At 44.5% G+C, this 18,389-nt stretch overlaps 1 protein-coding gene across 1 annotated transcript; it reads right to left on the bottom strand.

Moving 5' to 3' along the window:
* Positions 1–11,171: 11,171 nt before the first annotated feature.
* On the bottom strand, positions 11,172–14,370 carry POLR2M (RNA polymerase II subunit M; the record flags this gene model as incomplete). Its single annotated transcript, XM_084267879.1, has 4 exons — positions 11,172–11,309; positions 12,291–12,513; positions 13,057–13,719; positions 14,276–14,370. The coding sequence occupies 4 exons, from the start codon at positions 14,368–14,370 to the stop codon at positions 11,172–11,174; spliced, it is 1,119 nt and encodes a 372-aa protein (XP_084124005.1).
* Between the last annotated feature and the right edge of the window lie 4,019 nt (positions 14,371–18,389).

Here is an 18,389-nt window from a genome sequence, read left to right as displayed (position 1 = left end):
TGGCTTCATTAACCCAGGCAGAGCTCATTGCTAACGAGGCTGTATTGCCTCCAGTGCCCTGACAAGCCTGCCAGCTTTCTGGGGTGCTGACTGGTGCCATGTTGATGTCTTTAATGACCTTATGCCAGGAATGCACTTGCAACTTATATAGAAAACTAGTTACAATTTTCAAACCCTGAAGCAAGTTCCCAACAAGGACATTTTAGTGAAAATTGCTATGGCAGCCTTGAACCATTGGCACAATGACAAAACCCACAAAATGCCTTGTATGGCACAGCTCAGCTCTGCAGCCAGAACAGGGCAGTTGTGGGGGAACATCTACTCTCCAGCCAGAAGCACAAATTGGGGTTTTACTGAGGCGATGACTCAGTCAGACGGCAAGCCCGGTTTTGAGCACCTAGCCCCAACCACAAACAAAACACTACTCAGCAGGTGAAACAAAAGGCTGCACTGGTTCAGACTGATCCTAGGAGTTTCACATTTGTTCCAGCTGGTCTGAAAAACTCCTTTTCCTGTCAGGCTGTGTGCTGGATCAGGTACTGCCCGTCATTACACAGCTTGTATAAAGGCAGCATAACCAGCACACTGGCTGCTTCAAATAAATACATGAAGTTTTATATCCATGTGGTATCCTGGTCAAACTAACCACTTTTGGGTGAGTCTGTCCTTCAGTAAGTTCCCTGGGTCTCCACTGGCTGGACATGACCAGTTGGTCCTTGATCAAAGCCCATGTGCAATGTATTTAAATGTGATCTGATCCAGGACAGCTCTGTAACATACACCACTCCTACAAACATCCTCTTAGATTACTACCACAAACATCCATCTCACCACACTGTCCAAACAAGAACGTCATATATGTTCCATATCAAGTTCCATGATAAAGTGTATTCTCATGTTTCCTCTACTCCCACCAGTGAAACCACTTAGACCTTAGTAGCAAACACAAAATGAAGCATAGCCTGGGCTTAAGGATGAGTGTCATGCTCTCCTTGGCACTTGGCTGGAAAAGGTGTTCTAGGCTTTCACCCTGATCTCTGCATCATTGAATCTTAAAGCCTCCAAGTATTTTGGATCTATGCTTGCTTACATACCAACACCTGAAATACAGCACACCAAATTCTCTGGAGCACTTGCCTCAAGCTGTGGCAAAGAATCATGGACCCCATACATACACAGGTTAGATAAACGTGACACAGGCTGAAACACAAGCTGCTATTCCAGCCAGACCTGTGAAACTTTATCTCTCCTCTCCCTGCTTTTAAAAGGCAGGAAATGGGCATTCCGGGTGACAGTCTCCCACAGATTCTCAATCCACCAGTAAAAGCACAGTCCAGGCTCTGTAGCACAAAACAAGAGGCAGAGCTCCTTCTCTGTGGAAGAACAGTGCAGCACCTCGTAAGACAGGCATAATCAGTGAAAACTGAAATGGTGTTTGACGATTCCCTTTATGCTAAAAGCCTAACACAATTGCTAACCCTGAACAACTAATTGGAAGATAGATATCAGATCTCCTCTGAACATCTGGCTAATATACCTGACCTGCACTCTGTTTTGCAGGATTCTGATACCCTAATAACAATATATGCTGCTTGCTAGGCTGGATTTTTGATAGTGGGGTGTTCTTTTTAAAACCAAGTGCTATTTATAAAAAGCAGGAAATTGTAACTTTACCCCCTAGTGCCATATTTACTTAACATTTTTTCTACATTGTGTTTTTATTTCTTTTTTAAATTTTCTCTGCATATAACATAGGTACATATGAAAGTCAGATTGTAGTGTATGTACTTAAAGGTTTCTTATCTTCAGATCTCTACACAACTTCGTAACAATTTAGGAAATCAAAATACCCCAATAGAAGAATTACTTTATATTTTAAATGTACATATATCAAGTGTCTCAACAGCCATCAAGCACAAACCTACAAAGTTCACTTCCTCTCTACTGCATGGCAGTTTGAATCAAAAGAGGGGTCAAGACATACAGCTCGAGCTCTTTTGCCTTTACACAAAGCAAGCACAAAGAGAATTTACATCTGCTACAAATAAATTGAAGTTAATTTTATCTCTGTTTTCGATCAGCATTTTTCATTCTTGGGAAAAAGAAACCATGTTGGAACAGGGCACGGCTGGTAAGTCAGGCAGTTGCCCAGACTGCCCCTTCCTCTCAGCAAGAGCAGAAAAACAAACTGGGGGAAGTAACCACAACTGTCAGTGTATTTTGGACTCAAGATCTGATGAGCAATTTCTATTAAATTCCACGGGACTGAAGGTGGCCAAAAACCAGGTAGCAAAGACTTTCAGGCTTTAATCACAAATAGAACTGAAAATAGTGGCTTCCCTGTAAGAGTGGGTGTGCTGCACGGGGCAGCTCACACAACAGCATCAGCACATCCCAACTTCCCAGCACAGAGCTGTTCTCTGCAGTCACTACTTTGTCCAGAGAAGGTTTAAGCACCTGGAGATGAGGACACAGCACCTTGCCATGAGATCATTCAACAGATAATTCCTCTGTTTCATACATTTTTCTTAACAGTCACAATCCATCCAGCTTTATTCCCTTTCCTCAAATGCATCTCTTCAAGAAATGAACTTCTAAATATTTTGTCCTCCTCCTCTGTGTTCCTGTAACAATGAATAGATTACACTGTCTGAACTGTAACACTACAAATTTCTGGTGCATAGTTTTAGCAATAAGAATCACGTATTCTAATAGATATGAGGTTAAAACTAGGCAACATTAATTACCAAGCTATAGATCAATGAGCAAGAGGTGAAACTGCCAAAGAGATGCTCTTATTAGATTATCAGACTCAAGGCTGATTTATGACTTTCCCTCTGCTTCCTTATCCATCATTTTTATAGTACACAGAAAGGGTTACAAAGCACAAATTGTCTTTTATTAATTAATGTTGAAGTTTTAGATAGGCTCAGATTAAGATAACCAGGCTAGGTTACTTTTGTTGGGTTTTCCCACCCCCCTTCAAATCATGAAAGCAAAAAACACGTGGGAGAGCTGTGACAGAATATACAACACACTTTTTAGCCTCCAGCTTCCAAATATGCTTGCCTATGATTTCCCAGAAACAAGCTGGGGAGCTGCCCCGCTGAAAAGAGCTGTGGGGGTCTTGGTGAAGAGGAAGCAGCACAAGCCAGCGGTGTACCTGTTCAGCATGGGGAACGGGAGACTTGAAGGCAGCCTACCAGTACCTACAAGGAGGTCATTGAAAGACAGCTAGCATAGAAGAGACCTTCTGGATTGTACTCAAACACAGTTCTGCCTCTTCCACCTCTGAAAGGGATAATGACCTGGAGGTCAGGTGAACGCTGCAGTTCCCTAAAAATTTCTTCCTGTGTTGGTATAGCACAACTCAACCACTGGCTCAACAACACTGGCAACCAGCTTACAGTAGTGCTCCTGCTAGTGACAGCCAAGGTAAGAAACTGTAGGAACATGTGCTGACATTTACAGCCAGGGCTGTGGAGAAGCATAAATTAAACTGAAAGTGGCAGTGAAGCCTGAATACTCTCCAGAAGAATCCTTCAGTTTGTCCAGGGCCCCTGGCAACAAAGGTACAGATTGTCTCAAAATAATAATAATAATAATTTAAAGAAAATTAAAATACATGAACATAGCCATTGAAATATAATGTGTAAATAACTCTGCAACCTGAGAGACATCACTCATTCCTGAAATAAATGATTTGGATATAAAACATTAGAGGCTTTTCTAATATAAAAGTAGCACAGAAACTGAACATGCTTTTACACGTAGTTGTAACATCAGGACCAGATCTGAACTGCAATCAGCATTTCATTCAGTCTTGTACCTCCATTGCCACCTCTTTTAAATACCTCAGCCCATATAAACATCTCTTCACAGCCTGTAAGGGACACCACATCACCAAAAGTATAAAATGCAGGGGAAAAAAAAAATCTTTTAAAATATTGAGAATAACTTCTAAAAATTATTTATCATTTTCTTTTCAGCACAATTTAAATGGTTACTATAGCTGGAATGAATTACAGTGCACTGCCAGGGTTTTCAGAAAAGGCCCTTCCACCCCAGGAGAAGTTCAGTTGCATTCTGCTTTAATGGCTTTTGGCAAGCTTGCGCTATTGTTTTTGTACAAACAGAAGTAAATTTGATATAAATAAAAAAAAGGAACTTTATGTGAATGAGGCAAACATCAAATTCCTTAATCTTCAAAAGAAATTCTATCCCTGAATAATTAACTATGATATATTTATAAAACTAGAATAATTGAAAACAGAATTCTAAGTTGATTCATGTGGACTGCGCTGAAATATTTATTATTGCAAGTCCAGAAGATCTGTCTGGGTTTTGTCACTGGAAATGTCTAAACTCAGTGTCCAGATGTTTATTTAAGTTGCTCCCACATAGTTCTAATGTCAATTACCAGGGGTTATCAGAGAGCATCACTGTGTATCTTCCTTGACTAATATTCTCATTTTTCTGCATCTTTGATGTTTTCTTTCATTAAAATTCCTGGCTCATAGCCACAAAAATCTGCTGTGCAGGCAAAAAAATGGTCAGCAGACATGACATATGATGATGCCCAATGTCTGTGCAAGGATAATATTTATCATCAGCTATCATTTAAGCAGTACTATAATCAGTACAATGTCAATTTAAAGCAGCTCAGAGAAATACATGTGAAACCAGGGAATAAGAACTTCTAACCAACATGAAATAACTTGGGTGAGTAAAGAAAATATTATTGCATGTAGTGAAGAATTTGTGAATCTGTGTTGTTGAGGGTTGGGGTTTTTTTGTCCCTTCAGGAAAAAGCAAGGGGAAAGCCAATGACAAAGTAATTTCACACATAATTACAAATGGAATTGATAGATCTGTAACTCTGGAAACCACAATTACATCCAGACTTTTATAGTAACCAGGAGACAACACAGGCCACTCATAACAGTGACTTAAACAGAAAGAGCTTATCACACAGTCTCTGAAGATTTCCTACACTGAAATGCAAATAGTTGGCTAACACAGCTCTTTGGGGGTGGGTGAGGTGGGGGTCTGTCTGTCTCTGTGTCTGTGTGTTCATTTGGTTTGTAGGCAAATACAAGAAGACTCAGACTTTTAAATATGTGTAAGAAAACAGGAAAAAAATTGCTAGCTTAATACAAGTGGAAGTAGAGATATCAGATGGCTGGAGAAGAGTGCTGATGCCACTTTGTGTCTTCACGCTGATACCAGATATACTGGGTTCCTCTTTTGGTGAGGAATGCCACCCATCCCAGCACTAATTGATCAGCAAGAGGCAGACACCTTGCAACTCCATGGATAACAGCCTGAACAATTTGGGAATGTAAATCTCATGGATTATTTCATTTACTTCCCTCCCTCCACTGGTGCTTTGGGAAGGTGCATCCACCTACCACACAAAGCCCTAGCAGCTAAGCCTTCGGCCTTGCTGAGAGCCATCCTCCCTCACCTCACAAAGCACCTCCAGATTCGGTTGTGATTCTGTACAAGAAGCTCTGGGTCTTCTTTGCTGCATATAAAATTGCACGTTTTGTCAGACAGGTTGTGCTGAGGGCAGCACAGGGTGCGAGCAACCTGCACGCGCTGGGAGGGCAGGGCAAACGACAGCATCAGCGCAGAGGCGGCTGCAGGACAACACATGCTGTCATAACCAGACCTACAGTACTCTGACTAATCCCTGAATAAATTACCTATGTATGTTACTAGCATCAAGAAAACATTTTTTTCAGAAGAAAACCGAAAACCAACCCCCCAACAACAGGAGTAAAACACGTAGAGAAATTCTGCATCTGAGATTTCTGTTCAGGAGCAGCGTCCCAAGGAGAATTTCCTACCAAGTGCTCAGCTTCAGACACTCAGCAAAGCCTTGGACTACGACTACTTGCCACATTATATCACTGCCTTGATCTAATAAGCAACTGTATTAATGCCAGCTGTGTGGATAGAGGGAGGAAATATGAAGATGTTCATTAAGCCTTAGGGCCCCACTTATCTCCCTCATGACTTCAGTGGAGATGTGTCAATTAATGCAGGATGCGATTACGCCCCCCGATACCCAACCTGAAAGGAAAGCAATTTGTACCACTTGGTACAAATTTTTACAGATCTCCCCATCAAGAAATCTCCCTTATGCTTTCTGCTGGAGACCACATTCACTCATACTTGAATGATTAAAAGCAAAATGCTCAGTTCCACCATTCTAGCGAGCTGAAAATCAATTTGCTTCCCACACGCATTTCACTGTGCTCATTTCTGTCATCTCCCCACAGTTAGCAATTGGTTCACGACTCTTACTCACAAATTCCCTCGCACACAAAGATGAAACAAAACACAGAGCCAGTATCCCAGTTCAACAGAGCACTTGCACATAAACACTCCTAGAGGAATCAAGCTTTGACTTCAGTACATGCTTTCATGCCTCACCAAATCAAGGGCTGATTTAATAAAATCCTAATAACCAAGCAATCAAAATAGTTGCTTTAGACAAGAGATGACTAAATGCCCCTAAAGCTTTGCATGCATATGGAATAATAATACAGGATTTACAAAGGAGGCAAATGGAGGTAAGCACTCATATCCCATGGAAAGTCAGTGTGAGTGTAAAATGTTTGGACTACAGTCGGCTAACATTTGCCTGCCACAATGTCAGCAGAAGTGTGAGAATAAAAAGCAATCATTAGCTTACTGAAAAAGAAAAAAATACCACAGCAAAATAAATGTTGTTTTCACACAGCTGTCTTTTCCACTTCCCTTTCCCTCCCAGAATGTGGGAGTTCACAACCCAAAACACAAACATTAGGAAGCCAGGAAATCTCAGTGGTGATCTCCACACATACCACCCTAAGAGCAGAGGACTTGCAACAAAACATGAACCACAAACTCAGGAAACTAACACTGTTCATTTAGCACCTCCCTGGATCAAGACCACACCACCCAAGAAAGGTTTGAAAAAACCTGAAAAGTTTCTCCTTACAAGACACTTCTGAGAAACTACACTGCTCTGAAAAAGCAGAGGAAAGCCACCTTCTGCTACAGCAGCATCCACGGGCTAAGGCACAGGTGCTTCCAACGCAGAACTCCCATTCCTTGCCTGCTGTGTGCCATTCATTTGATATAAAAGGCCAAGAATGCACCACAGTTCCCCTGGGCCAATACTACTTGGTGCTGGCAGTAACTTGCTAAAGGCAGATGATGAGCCAAATGCCATTCAAATTAGGCCAAGAAGTGGGCTTCCACTACAGATCACTTTCACAGGCAAAACCCAGCACAGTACACAGTGAGGTTACAGTCAGGCTCCTTGAGCCAGGGAACCAGCTCTGTGATGGACCTGTGCAAAAACACCAGCCAGAGAGATCTTCCACCTCCTCCCTAGACTGCTGAAGGCTGCCAGCTTGTGGCGTGTCCGGGATATGGGAATTGTCTGCGAGTTCTGGACAGAAACCCCCACACTACTGCCCAGGGGCTGCTCTCCAAGCACAAACAGCTTTTGCCACGGCTTCCCAGCCAAGTTTCAGTTCACCACTCTGTAGAGTCAAGGTATTCTTTGACTCCTGATATTGCATCCCTGTGGCAGGCTCACACACTCCACAGCAAATTCTCTCAGTTGGCAGGCCCCATTTTCTCCAGACAGGAACTTGCAGCTTACTGCCACTGGCTTTTATTATTTCATAGCCCTCAGAAACAGTCCACAAGCCATCAGACAGAAACCTACTAGCAGAACTGCTGGTCTAACTCTAAAACCCAGGAAAATCTTTTCTACCTTTAGGTACTCCTATAGCCTCCAAAAATAGCTATGCACAGCAGCAGTTAGGTCTTTCTTCTTTCAAATGTTATTTCCCAAACACTTAACATAAATTTTTAGCCTGCTAAATCCTCTAGATGATATTACCACCACAGCTGGCAAAGCAGATTGCATGCCCTCTCCCTCAGGAGAGGTTACAGCTGGGAACAGAAACTCAATTACAAGTGCTTTTCTTGGGTGCAGCTTGGGACCCGGTGCCCCTCAGGATGCAGAGCTCCAGGGGCTGCTGTGCAGCACACCCTTTAAGCTCTGTCTCTCTGCCATCTTCCAGGCCTGCAGCTTTGCCCAGCTTTAGGCCTTACAGAACGTGGTGATTTGCATTCCCAGGAGTTTTGTTTCCTAACTCCATCCCCAGTGCTTCCCTTGCAGAGCACTGAAGTTTCCCCAGAATTTGACTGGAAATGTTACATGGTCAAAACATTATTCACACGAGGAAGTTCAGAAACAAGTTTTCAGTTCTTTATTTTCTATGGAGTTAACAGCCCCACTCCAATAAATCAGTTCACCCCCCCCCCAAAAAAAAAAAAAAAAAAGAGCAACATCCTCAAGTCTCAGTGTAGGATTTGAAATGTTCTGGAACCAGAGAAAGATGCAATACACAACAACAACACCATACTCAGTCAGAAACTTAATTCAGTGCAACTAAAGCATTCAAAGATCCATCCTCTTATTCCCTGACCTTTTACAAGCTTCTGGACTGCACATGCTCCTTAACACAGGACACGCTACACCTGCCACTCTGCCTTCTTATCACTCACAAAGCCTTAATTCAAAGCACATACCTGAGCTGAGGAGTTATGACCAACAAGCCCCCATGAAAGTTTCCACATTTTGCAGTAGCACAAACCCTTTAACAAGAACTTTAAAAATCCTACCTTCAGCTTGGGTTTGTGTTCACACAACACTCTCCTCCACAAGGCTCCCCCAGCACTGTGCTGAACAGCAGCTAATTGTCTAACAAATGTGTAATGTGTTTCACCTGTGGCTACAGTAATTAGGAGTGTGCTTCCTTAAAGGCAAAGCTCACCCTTTCAGGGGATCCACTCTGGAGAAGTCCCAACATGCTGAATGCTATCACAGTTCAGGTCAAGAAAACTGCCTCTGCTTCACAAAGTTCAGAGAGCAAAAGTAAGCCTTAGAAGCACAAAGAAAGGGGCTAATTTTAGTTCATGTAGGAGTGGTCGGCAGGCCACTGACTACTGAACTAGATTTGGGTAATCTAGAAGAGTCTTGGCTGTGTAGCTTTGTGTAAATTGCTTTAGCATACAAAAGTTTAAAAAAACCCTTTAAACATCGTAACAGCACAGTTGGTACAGGGACAAAGGCAATGCCCTCACCAGGGGGAGAGGTGCAAAGCAGGCTTCACGTGGCAGCAAAGGAAAAGCCTTCTTCTGAGGCCTCTTGTCCTTAAACACAACAACAGACTGATGTAATGGGAGACCTGATGACAAGACCCAACCAGACAAGCAGGTGACAGCATTGGACAGTGGTGATCCAAGGGATGAACTGCACCCACAAGAGAGCAACACTCAGCCGACCCATAGAGCCAGAGCCACGTGGTGAAAGAAGGTGCTGAGGGCAGAAACACATATAACTGAGGGATACATATCCATATAACATGGATGCTGAGGGAGGAATGCAAATGACTGAAAGGGTGCCAAAAATAATGCTGACAGAGACAAGGGATGGCGAAAAGCTGGGAGGATGATGCAGGAGCACAAACTAAAGATGGGGAAAAAAGGCAGGGCAAAGTGGTAAAAAGGAGGCTATAGGGCCTGGAAGTGGTAAACAGCTGTGCAGTCTGAAACAAAAATCGGAGGTAAGAAAGGAAAGCCTCAGTAGGAGTGCAGCTGCAGCAAAAATACATTCAGGTCTCTGCAAGATACTGAAGTGGCTGAGGTATGGAGAGGGTGCCCAGGTGCACAGCTGGTATTAAAAGGGTGTTAGAGAATGCAAGAGAAGACAGCAACAGCAGGAGGATGAGTGACTTGTGACAGAAGTGAAATGCAGATACAGGGAGTGATGTGTCATACAAAAGGGAATGGGTTGTGCAGGGATGCAGAATGTGAATTTGCTTTAGGGACAGGAGGTAAGGCTTATGAGGAGAATGTTAGAGCAGACAGCTGAGGAGAAACCAATGGACAGTGAGAGAAGAAACCTGGGAGAGGAAAGGGCACAGAAAAAGGCATTGCAGCTGAGCAACAGATGAGCTAATAAAATACCACATACTAGCTTAGCAGCTCCACCAGTCCAGCTGCACTGTCAGGATATGGACTGTGCCACAGGGACAGCCTGTGGAGCATTTGGGAGAGTTACTGCCTGCTAGCACAGTGCTGTGTGGCACCCCAGTTCTAGATGGTATTGTGAAGCTTTCTGAATGACAAAGGAATCTCTGAGGTTTGTTTCTTACAACTAAAGTCATACCAGGGCTGGATTATCCTATCAGTGGGATCTTTATCTTTCAAAACTTACATTAAAAGACAGAAAATATTATTGTTGAGATTTTTTTTTTCTTCAAAGAACAGCTAAAACTGCAAAATACACAGAACATTTTCTCCAAGAAAACCAGAGGGTGGATCTCTTAATTTACAATATCAGACTATGAAAAAATAGTATTCCAAAGTGTGAAAGCATTGTACAAAAATATGGAAAGACACCAAGACCTTTAATAAAAATATTAGAAGTCTTCAGACTGACTTGATCTCTTGATGTGCTTTGCAGCAATTGCCAAAAATTAAACAGCAGGATCTGAGTTACTTAACCTATTTACAAGATAAGGGCAGAAAGTGTTATTTTAAGGTGTGGGCACAGAAACAAATTATTTCTTATGTGATAAGAAGCTAACTTGCAGCCTGACTATCACATATTTATTGCAGCTCTCCAGGCATGTACTTTCACCACATGGTAAAAGCTAGATAAACTTAAATAGATAAAAGCATCTCACATTTCTACAAGGCAAGAGCTTTCATACCAGTGAGCAGCTCACAGGCACCTTAGTTTACTTTATGCCCTCTGCAATCACATTTCTGCACAGTAGAACCCTCCTCTGGTAGGTAACTCCTCACAGCCTGCAAGAGTGGATTAGAGAGCTCACCTTGCTGTAGCTGAAAACCACGGGGCTTTCCACAAGGATCAACTGCCCCAAGTGCTCAAAAAGCAGTCCCCAAATAACACTGGGGTTACCACTGAGCAACACTTGTGTTCATGATGTTTATACTAAACCCTTACCATAGCTGTAACGCTATAAACTGACTAGATGAAACATTCTCCATATCCAGGGCCGGGTTTTTAACTAATACTGCATAAAGATCAGTTACGTGGCTCCTCCTCAGATATCCATCCCTTCTTGAAGTCAATCCTCTGCTGAAAAATAATCTTCATCTCTCACTTCTCTGTACTGCATTGAGGCCTCCCCCTCCGGTTCAAATCGGAGCATCTTTATGTTCAACCTCTCTGCAAGCTTCTGTGCTGCAAGCTTGGCCTGCATTGCCTACATAAAAGGAAAAGGGAAAGACACAAGTTAGAAACAAACGTTCATTTGCCATCTTTATCCTGGTTACAAAAACCTTAATATAATAAAGTATAAACTTGACATAAGAGTTATAATAGTAATTCCAGAGCAATTAGAAGTTTTAGTAACTAGCAAAGCACGTTCAGGTTTCTTTTCACACACATGGAATAATAATACAGGATTGAAGTGTGCCATTAATATCTGAAGACCTTTCCATAAAGGCTGGAATTGCCTGTGTGGCAGTGCTCACCTGTGAGAGCCCAATGACAGCTTTAACAGAGCAAAATCTGTCCACATAAGAGAGCAGCTGTGCACAGTAAGCACACAGCAATAGCAATGCTTGGCATTCAGCAACCTCCACAACAAATATGCCCCGTTTTCCAAATTAATTCCCTCCCTAAAGTGCCAAGATGACTAAACTAGCAAGTGTTTCTAAAGCAGTAAGCAGCAAGCAGCAAACACTTTTTTGCAACACTACTTTAAACATTAGCTCGGTACCGCCTGGGAAGTCACAAATCAGAATTCATCTCAGCAGAATTTGGAGAGCCCCAGAACCTGGACTTCTTAGGCACAGCATAAATAAAAGCTAATGCAGATACCCACATTAAGAATACCATTAAGAATAACAAATACTGCCAGGCCTTCATTTGTGCAAGGGCCAAAAACGCCTCAAAGACTGGTAGGCAAGGTATGCATTTAAATTTCTAGTTGGAGGAGAAGTGGGCACAATAAGGTTAGCACACCAACACTCAAAAGTATGACCTTAGATTTTGTCTAATGCAGGAAAACAGTTTCAGAAGGGATGAATACATTAATTATATCATTAACAGACTCAAATGCAAGAAAAAAAGCGCCTTTCTTCAAAGGCCCTCCATCTCCATCAGGATGAACTGATGCTTTCTTGGTTTAGGAGCAATCCCAATTACACAATCGCTTTCCAGAGGAATCTGAAGTTCATACCTCATAAGCTTCTTTTTGCTGCACCTGGATCGCTATGGATTCCTCTATGGACAGCAGCTTAGCAGGGGAGTGGTGAAGGGGTGGCTGCCGAGCCGCTGTGATGTCATTCAGGTGTTTCTTATCCCTAAGTCGTCTTTCTTCAGGGGTAACTGCAGAGCCAACCCCCCCAGGGGACTGACTGGGTGAGGATCCACGTGATGATCCACTTTGCTCTCCTGACAATCTGGAACAGATATAAGATAAAAGTTATGACTCAGATTTGCAGCACGAGGTTGAACAACTTCAGTTTCAAACTGTGTTATTTCCAGTAGGTAAGAGTTGAATTCTGAAGTGTTATGACACCATAAATGAATTAAAACATATAACTAGCACTTGAGAAAAGCTAAAGAGATTTCTCTGCACAGAGGGCATCTCAAGTTACTCCTCACAGTGAACAGAAAAGGTATGACAATTAGTTAGCAAACCTGAAACAGCAATGCTTTGGGAGTCACAGGCAAAGTTCTAGAATCAGTCCACAAGAAAGTTTCACCAATTGTTTGATAGTTTTGTAGCTTAAGCTATGAAACTCTATGAAGATTCATGACAACTGCCTCAAACGGGTTGGATTAGACCACTGCTCAGTACTGAGATTCTGTGGCACTTTAATATATTAACCTCAGATGTCACATGACTTTAAACCTCTTTAGTCCTCACATCATGCTTGTTCTCCACTATTTCCAACTTTATACAAGTGAATTATTTCACAAAAGGTTTTTGTAATACTTACACATTTGTTTTGAATTTGGGCTTTCTTATGACTGGATTCTTGGCTCTGGACTCCAGAACTTCAATATAATGTGGTGTCTTGGGGCACAGGCTTCCAAAGATATTGCCCTTATGGTTAGCCACATCCTGTTTTTTCCCCAGTACTTTTTCACTATCCCCATCTACAAGGGTGACTTTTTGAAAGGCATCAACCAATGTGTCTTTACTGTTGTCTAAAGCAGCTGTACTTGCTGTGCCATCCTTTGCATCGCTCCCAGATACCTGCTGATCATTTTTCAGATGACTGCTTGTGGCTGGCTTGGAGGTCACATCATGAAAAGTATTTTGAGCTTTAGTAACAGTCTCTACTTTATCGTTTTTCCTCTGAGTCCTTTGATTTTCCAAGGCTGTATTTGTGGCAACACATTCTGCCTCAGGAACTGCTTCAATGTCAGCTTTCTCATTAGAGCCCGCAGAATCTCCCTGGTCTGGTGTGTCCCTGTTTAGGGCAGCTTGCTGTTTGGCTGTATTAATCTCCTCCTGTTTCACCTGAAACTCCAACCTCACAGCAGATAACAGCTCAGTCGTCCTTGCCAGTTCTTCCTCTTGCAAAATGGCAAGCCTCAGCTTTTCAACACAGTCTGAGATCTTCTTGCCCTTATCTGGAAGCCTAGCAGTGAACTTCCTAGGACAAAACAAAGGTTATCTTACCGGGTACAAACACTGCCGGTTCAGCCTGATGGCACAGGGCCGGGCTGGTGTAGCAGCTAACGCGCCGGGTCTCTGACTCCGGCATTCGGTTCCCTACTGACACACCAGCTACGCCGGCGGCGGTACCAGGCCGAGCCCTCGCCGCCTCAGGCACACCGCGACAGAACACCCCGCACGGGGTTTGTGCTGCTCTGAGCAGCTTTCAGACAGGCCGCCGGCAGAGCCGAGCGGGTTCTTCTGCCCGTGCGCCCAGAAACGGCCGCGCAGCCGCCTGTGAAACCACGCGGGGGCACGGGCCGCGGCTGCCCCCGGCTGCGACGCTGGCGGCCCGGGCGGGCAGGGGCTGCGCGGCCCGAGGCGGCGGCAGGGAAGCGGCGGCAGCCGCACGGCTCCGGACAGCGCCGCTGCTGCTGCGGCCGAAGCGGGAAGCCCCCGCCGGCCCCGAAAGGGGTTAAACAGGAAGGAGAGGTCGGGCAAAGCCGCGGGAGGCCTGGCCCGCTCCCGGGCGCCCGCGCCCCGCTTCTCCTCACCGGTCAGCCAGCAGCCGCTCCTGTCTCTTCAGCATCTCCCGCAGCTCGGGCAGGCTGCGGCCCCTCAGGCTGCCGCCGCCCGCCGCCGCCGCCATGCCGCCCCGCGCCGCCTGTCACCGGGGCGGCCGCCTGGCTCCGGTGCCGCTTCCGCAGCTGCCTGCAGGCCGCCATCTTACCGGAAACGACGGCAAGGCGGCAGAGCCCGACTTGGTCGGAGCGCGAAGGCCGACACGAGTGTGAGGCGATCGGCACCGCCCCCGCCCCTCGGGGCGGCCCGCGAAGGGCGGAAGAGCCCGCCCCGTGAGGGGAGGGGGGAGCCGGGCCGGCCGCCCCGCCCGCGCGCTGGGCTCCACGGGGCTGGCGCGGTGCGTTCACACACCTCGAAGGTGGCGTCAGGCATGAGTTCTGTGAGTCGAGCAGCCCTGGCGTAGGGCGGGAGGAGCGCGCGGTGAGGCGTGCCTGGCCTCGGTGCCTCCCTGACGGCAGCCGCGCTGCTGCCCCGCCTTGGAGCCGCGTTCGGCACAGCGCCGGTGGCTCCCTGGGACCGGGGTTTCCTTTCCAGAGATGTGCCGTAGTTTTCCTGGCACGGCGCTTGCTTCCAGAGCACGGGGCAGAGCCTGCTCGCAGAAACGCGGGCTGGGCTGTAGTGCCGGGCTGCGGGCGTGCGCCGTTTCTCCCTGCCCGCTCGGCCCAGCAGCCACACGCCCTGTCGCTGGCTGAAGGGTGGTTGTCAGGCGGCAGATGTCAGCCCTTGAAAGCTGATCCCGGTGGGGGTTGCGTGGTCCAAGTAACAGTGAAGAGGCATCTTTGTCAGAGGCTGTTAGAACCGCTGTGTTCCGGGAGTAGAGGGCCCACCCCAGGGGCCCGGAGGCTTTAAAATGTCCGCTCCCCCTTTGTTTACTCAGCTGGAACGTGAGTGAAGACCCAGGGCCAGGGGAAACAGGATCACTCAGGTGGGCAGCTACCCGTGGGAAAAATGACTGTGACTGGGGAGAGAAAAGCCAAGTCAAGCAACCAGCTGAAGAGACGGTTTCACTGTGTGTTACCCAGCACAACCTGGAACATCTCTCATGGAAAAGCCCTGAGGGAGTTTCCCTGAAGAGCTCAGGGAAGGAGAGAGCACCAGGAGTTTCTCTCACCAGGAGGTGACCCACTGTTCTAAGAAACAAGTTCTGTGTATTGCTGCTGCTGTAGTGCTGGCTTAGGTTAGGCCGTCTATGTGAAATTTCTGTGTCTTGCCAGAAAGACACTTGTCTTGCTTTTCAGCCTCCTCTTCCTGTGCAGGCTGGAGAAGGTGGGAAGGCCTGGCACGTGGAAGGTGGACCTAAGGATGAACAATCTCATGAGACTACTACTCTTCACTTAGGTCACTGTGGTTCATCTCAGTTCAAATCGTATTATCACTTACACAGAAAAGTAATGCTGGTATTTACAGTGGGTTTCAGCTTTCTGCTAAACTCATAAATACAGACAAATAGAGCAAAAAATGAGAATAAAGGCCTAATAACATGACTGCTGGGAATCACCACTGTTCATTCTGTAGCCCCACTTGAAATACCATTCACCAGCTCTCTATCGTTGGGAAGGAACACTGTTCATCCTTACAGTTTGGGGCTGTTATGTATGAATGCTACAGTCAGTTTACAGGTGGCACACAGTTCCAGAATGATGAACAATTAGCCAAAGTGTGGATGGTGCTGGGACAGACATATTCTTGTTTATGGAGACATGGGTGGCACCTAGACACGATGCAGTCTAGGCAGCATCATTTGAGATACAAATGTGAAGAAGGAAAATACAGATTTAAGTTTTCTCAGTGAAGGGGTAGGTATGGAGCACTTGTGGGTCTGAGGAAAATCACACCCCTCAGGCATTGCTTCCTGAGGCAAAGTACAGGTATGTAGGAAAATCCTCACTAGCCACATACTGAACACAAGGAATCATCATCCAGCAATTCCTACTGTGAGTTTAGTCTTTGCTTCTCTTGGGAGACTGGTACACTGTCAGTATTTGCTGTGCACAGTAATATTTTTATTGTTTTCTCATAGCATGCTTGGCCTTTTTGACTAGAGGCTTTATTTTGTATCACTTCCTTGAGTATTTTGACTAATCATTTAAGCCAAGTATATAACAAAACTGGATTTTATGCCTTACATACCAGGCTCTCCTCTGTTCCTCACTTAGGATGTTATCTCAAGAGCTATTATTAGATACATTTTTCAGTCAGTCTGTTTTCTGTCACGAGATACGTAGAGTTAAACAGAATTTCTTCTGCAATAGCATGGCTGGAACTACTATGCAATTTAGCATTATTCCTCCAAGAAAACTGAATCATTAGAATGAGAAGAAGAAAATCAGGTCTACTAACAAAAAGGAATAAACCAACACAAAACAAGGTGTGAGCCAGGAACATTCACCTTCCTATATAGTATAGCTAAAAAGAAAGACATCCAAATAACTAAGTAACTTATTCTAGCATACTTTTTTTCCCTCTCTTAATAGATTACACTAATTAAAAGGAACATTGCAACACAGATTTGAGTAAATTTTTAGTATTTCTGTTTTATCAGTGCTGGTTATGACTAAGCTAAAGTATTCTTGTCACATGATATTTTGGAGGCAATGGCCATGAAGTGGAACTGGCTGAATTTTTCCAGGTGTAAAATTTCCTGTCAGAAATAGCCAAGTCTGCCCAAAATTGGTATTAAAACTATGTCTTTTTCTGTAAAAACTATCATTTCTATTGTCCTTTCCCCCCTTTTTTCAGTGTTCTAAAATCTTACTTGTTTTCACTAGAAAAAGGGGCAAAAGAGACTTCAGAAAGTAGGTTTTGAGGGGGAAAACACACCTGCATTTAATTTCTCTGCTCCTAGGTGGAAATACAGAGAGGCAGGAGAAGAGGAATCAATCTAGATGTACCAAATAAACCCACAAAATTACAGAAAAAGTAATATGAATATTAGAATTAAAATTAGTCATTTCTTTTTTTAAAAACCCCACAGGTTTAATCAGCATGATGCCCCTTTGTAGGATCTTTATTTTCCTTAAAGAAAACTACTCCCCCTTTAACCTTATTTCTCTAAAAAAGCCCTGAACAGTTTAAAAGCAACCCTATATATGCTTACACCTATCAACACAGCATTTTACATACATCAGACCACTGTATTATGCCTATGTACCACACACACCGTTACCCAATGTTGTAACCTCACAGCTGTTAGCTTCTCTTCAATCCACCAGGGCTGGTTTTGACAGCTGTCACATACCTTAAGTTGCAGATGGCTGCTATCACCTTGTTTTCCTGTATTTGTCCCATGTTCTAGGGCTTGGTAGTGCTGGAAAGGTCTTAACTCCTCAGATCTCTTAAGCACATCTCTTCCTTTACCTATGCCAACCGCCCCAGGTGCTGAGTGGGAATGAAATGACATGTAAGTGGAATGAAACTATGTCTCTGTTCTGTGGAGCAGGGGATTCCTGTATAGAGCTACAAACTTAATGTGGAGAGAACTTACTGCTTACCTATTTGCTCATCTGTCCACATCTTAAGTCCCCAGATGCCAAAACAAGGATTTAAAGCCGCTCCAAACAGCGCTAGTATCCAGCTCCCAGAATCCTGTGTTGTAGGTCCAGCATGGAGCACTGCTGATCCCAGGAAGATTTTATGAGGCCCTTTTGGCAATCTGTACTGAGTACACGTAGACAGAAAAGCATTACTCAGGTAAAAGCTTTCACATCCTTAAGCTGAGCATTGCAAACCAGTAACGCCACGATTGTCATGTTTGGATGACCCCTCCTTATTTGACATGTAGATTGTTTCATTGTGACAATCTTAAAGATAGATGTCTTATTATCAGTTAGTGGATATAAAGTGTAAGAAAAGATGGGCCATGCTCATCCCAACCTCGTCATGCTGGAGCCTGCAGAGCACCATCCCAGATGAATTCAGATGTTATCTGCGGGAGCCTGAATTGTTGGGGTTTTTTTTGCAAGAGCTGTGCTGCCCAGTTCTTGTTTATCCTTTTTAAGTCAATAGTTCTTTATTTCATGAAAGAGTTCATCTACTTTTGTTACTTGGCTTCAGTCTTCAGCCAGGGAGTGTCTTCCTGTTCTCAAG

The sequence above is a fragment of the Gallinula chloropus genome (genome assembly GCF_964237585.1).
Source record: "Gallinula chloropus genome assembly, chromosome: 9".
NCBI lineage: Eukaryota > Metazoa > Chordata > Aves > Gruiformes > Rallidae > Gallinula > Gallinula chloropus.
The sequence above is the reverse complement of the archived record's forward strand: the minus strand, read 5'-3'. Positions and strand labels throughout refer to the sequence as shown.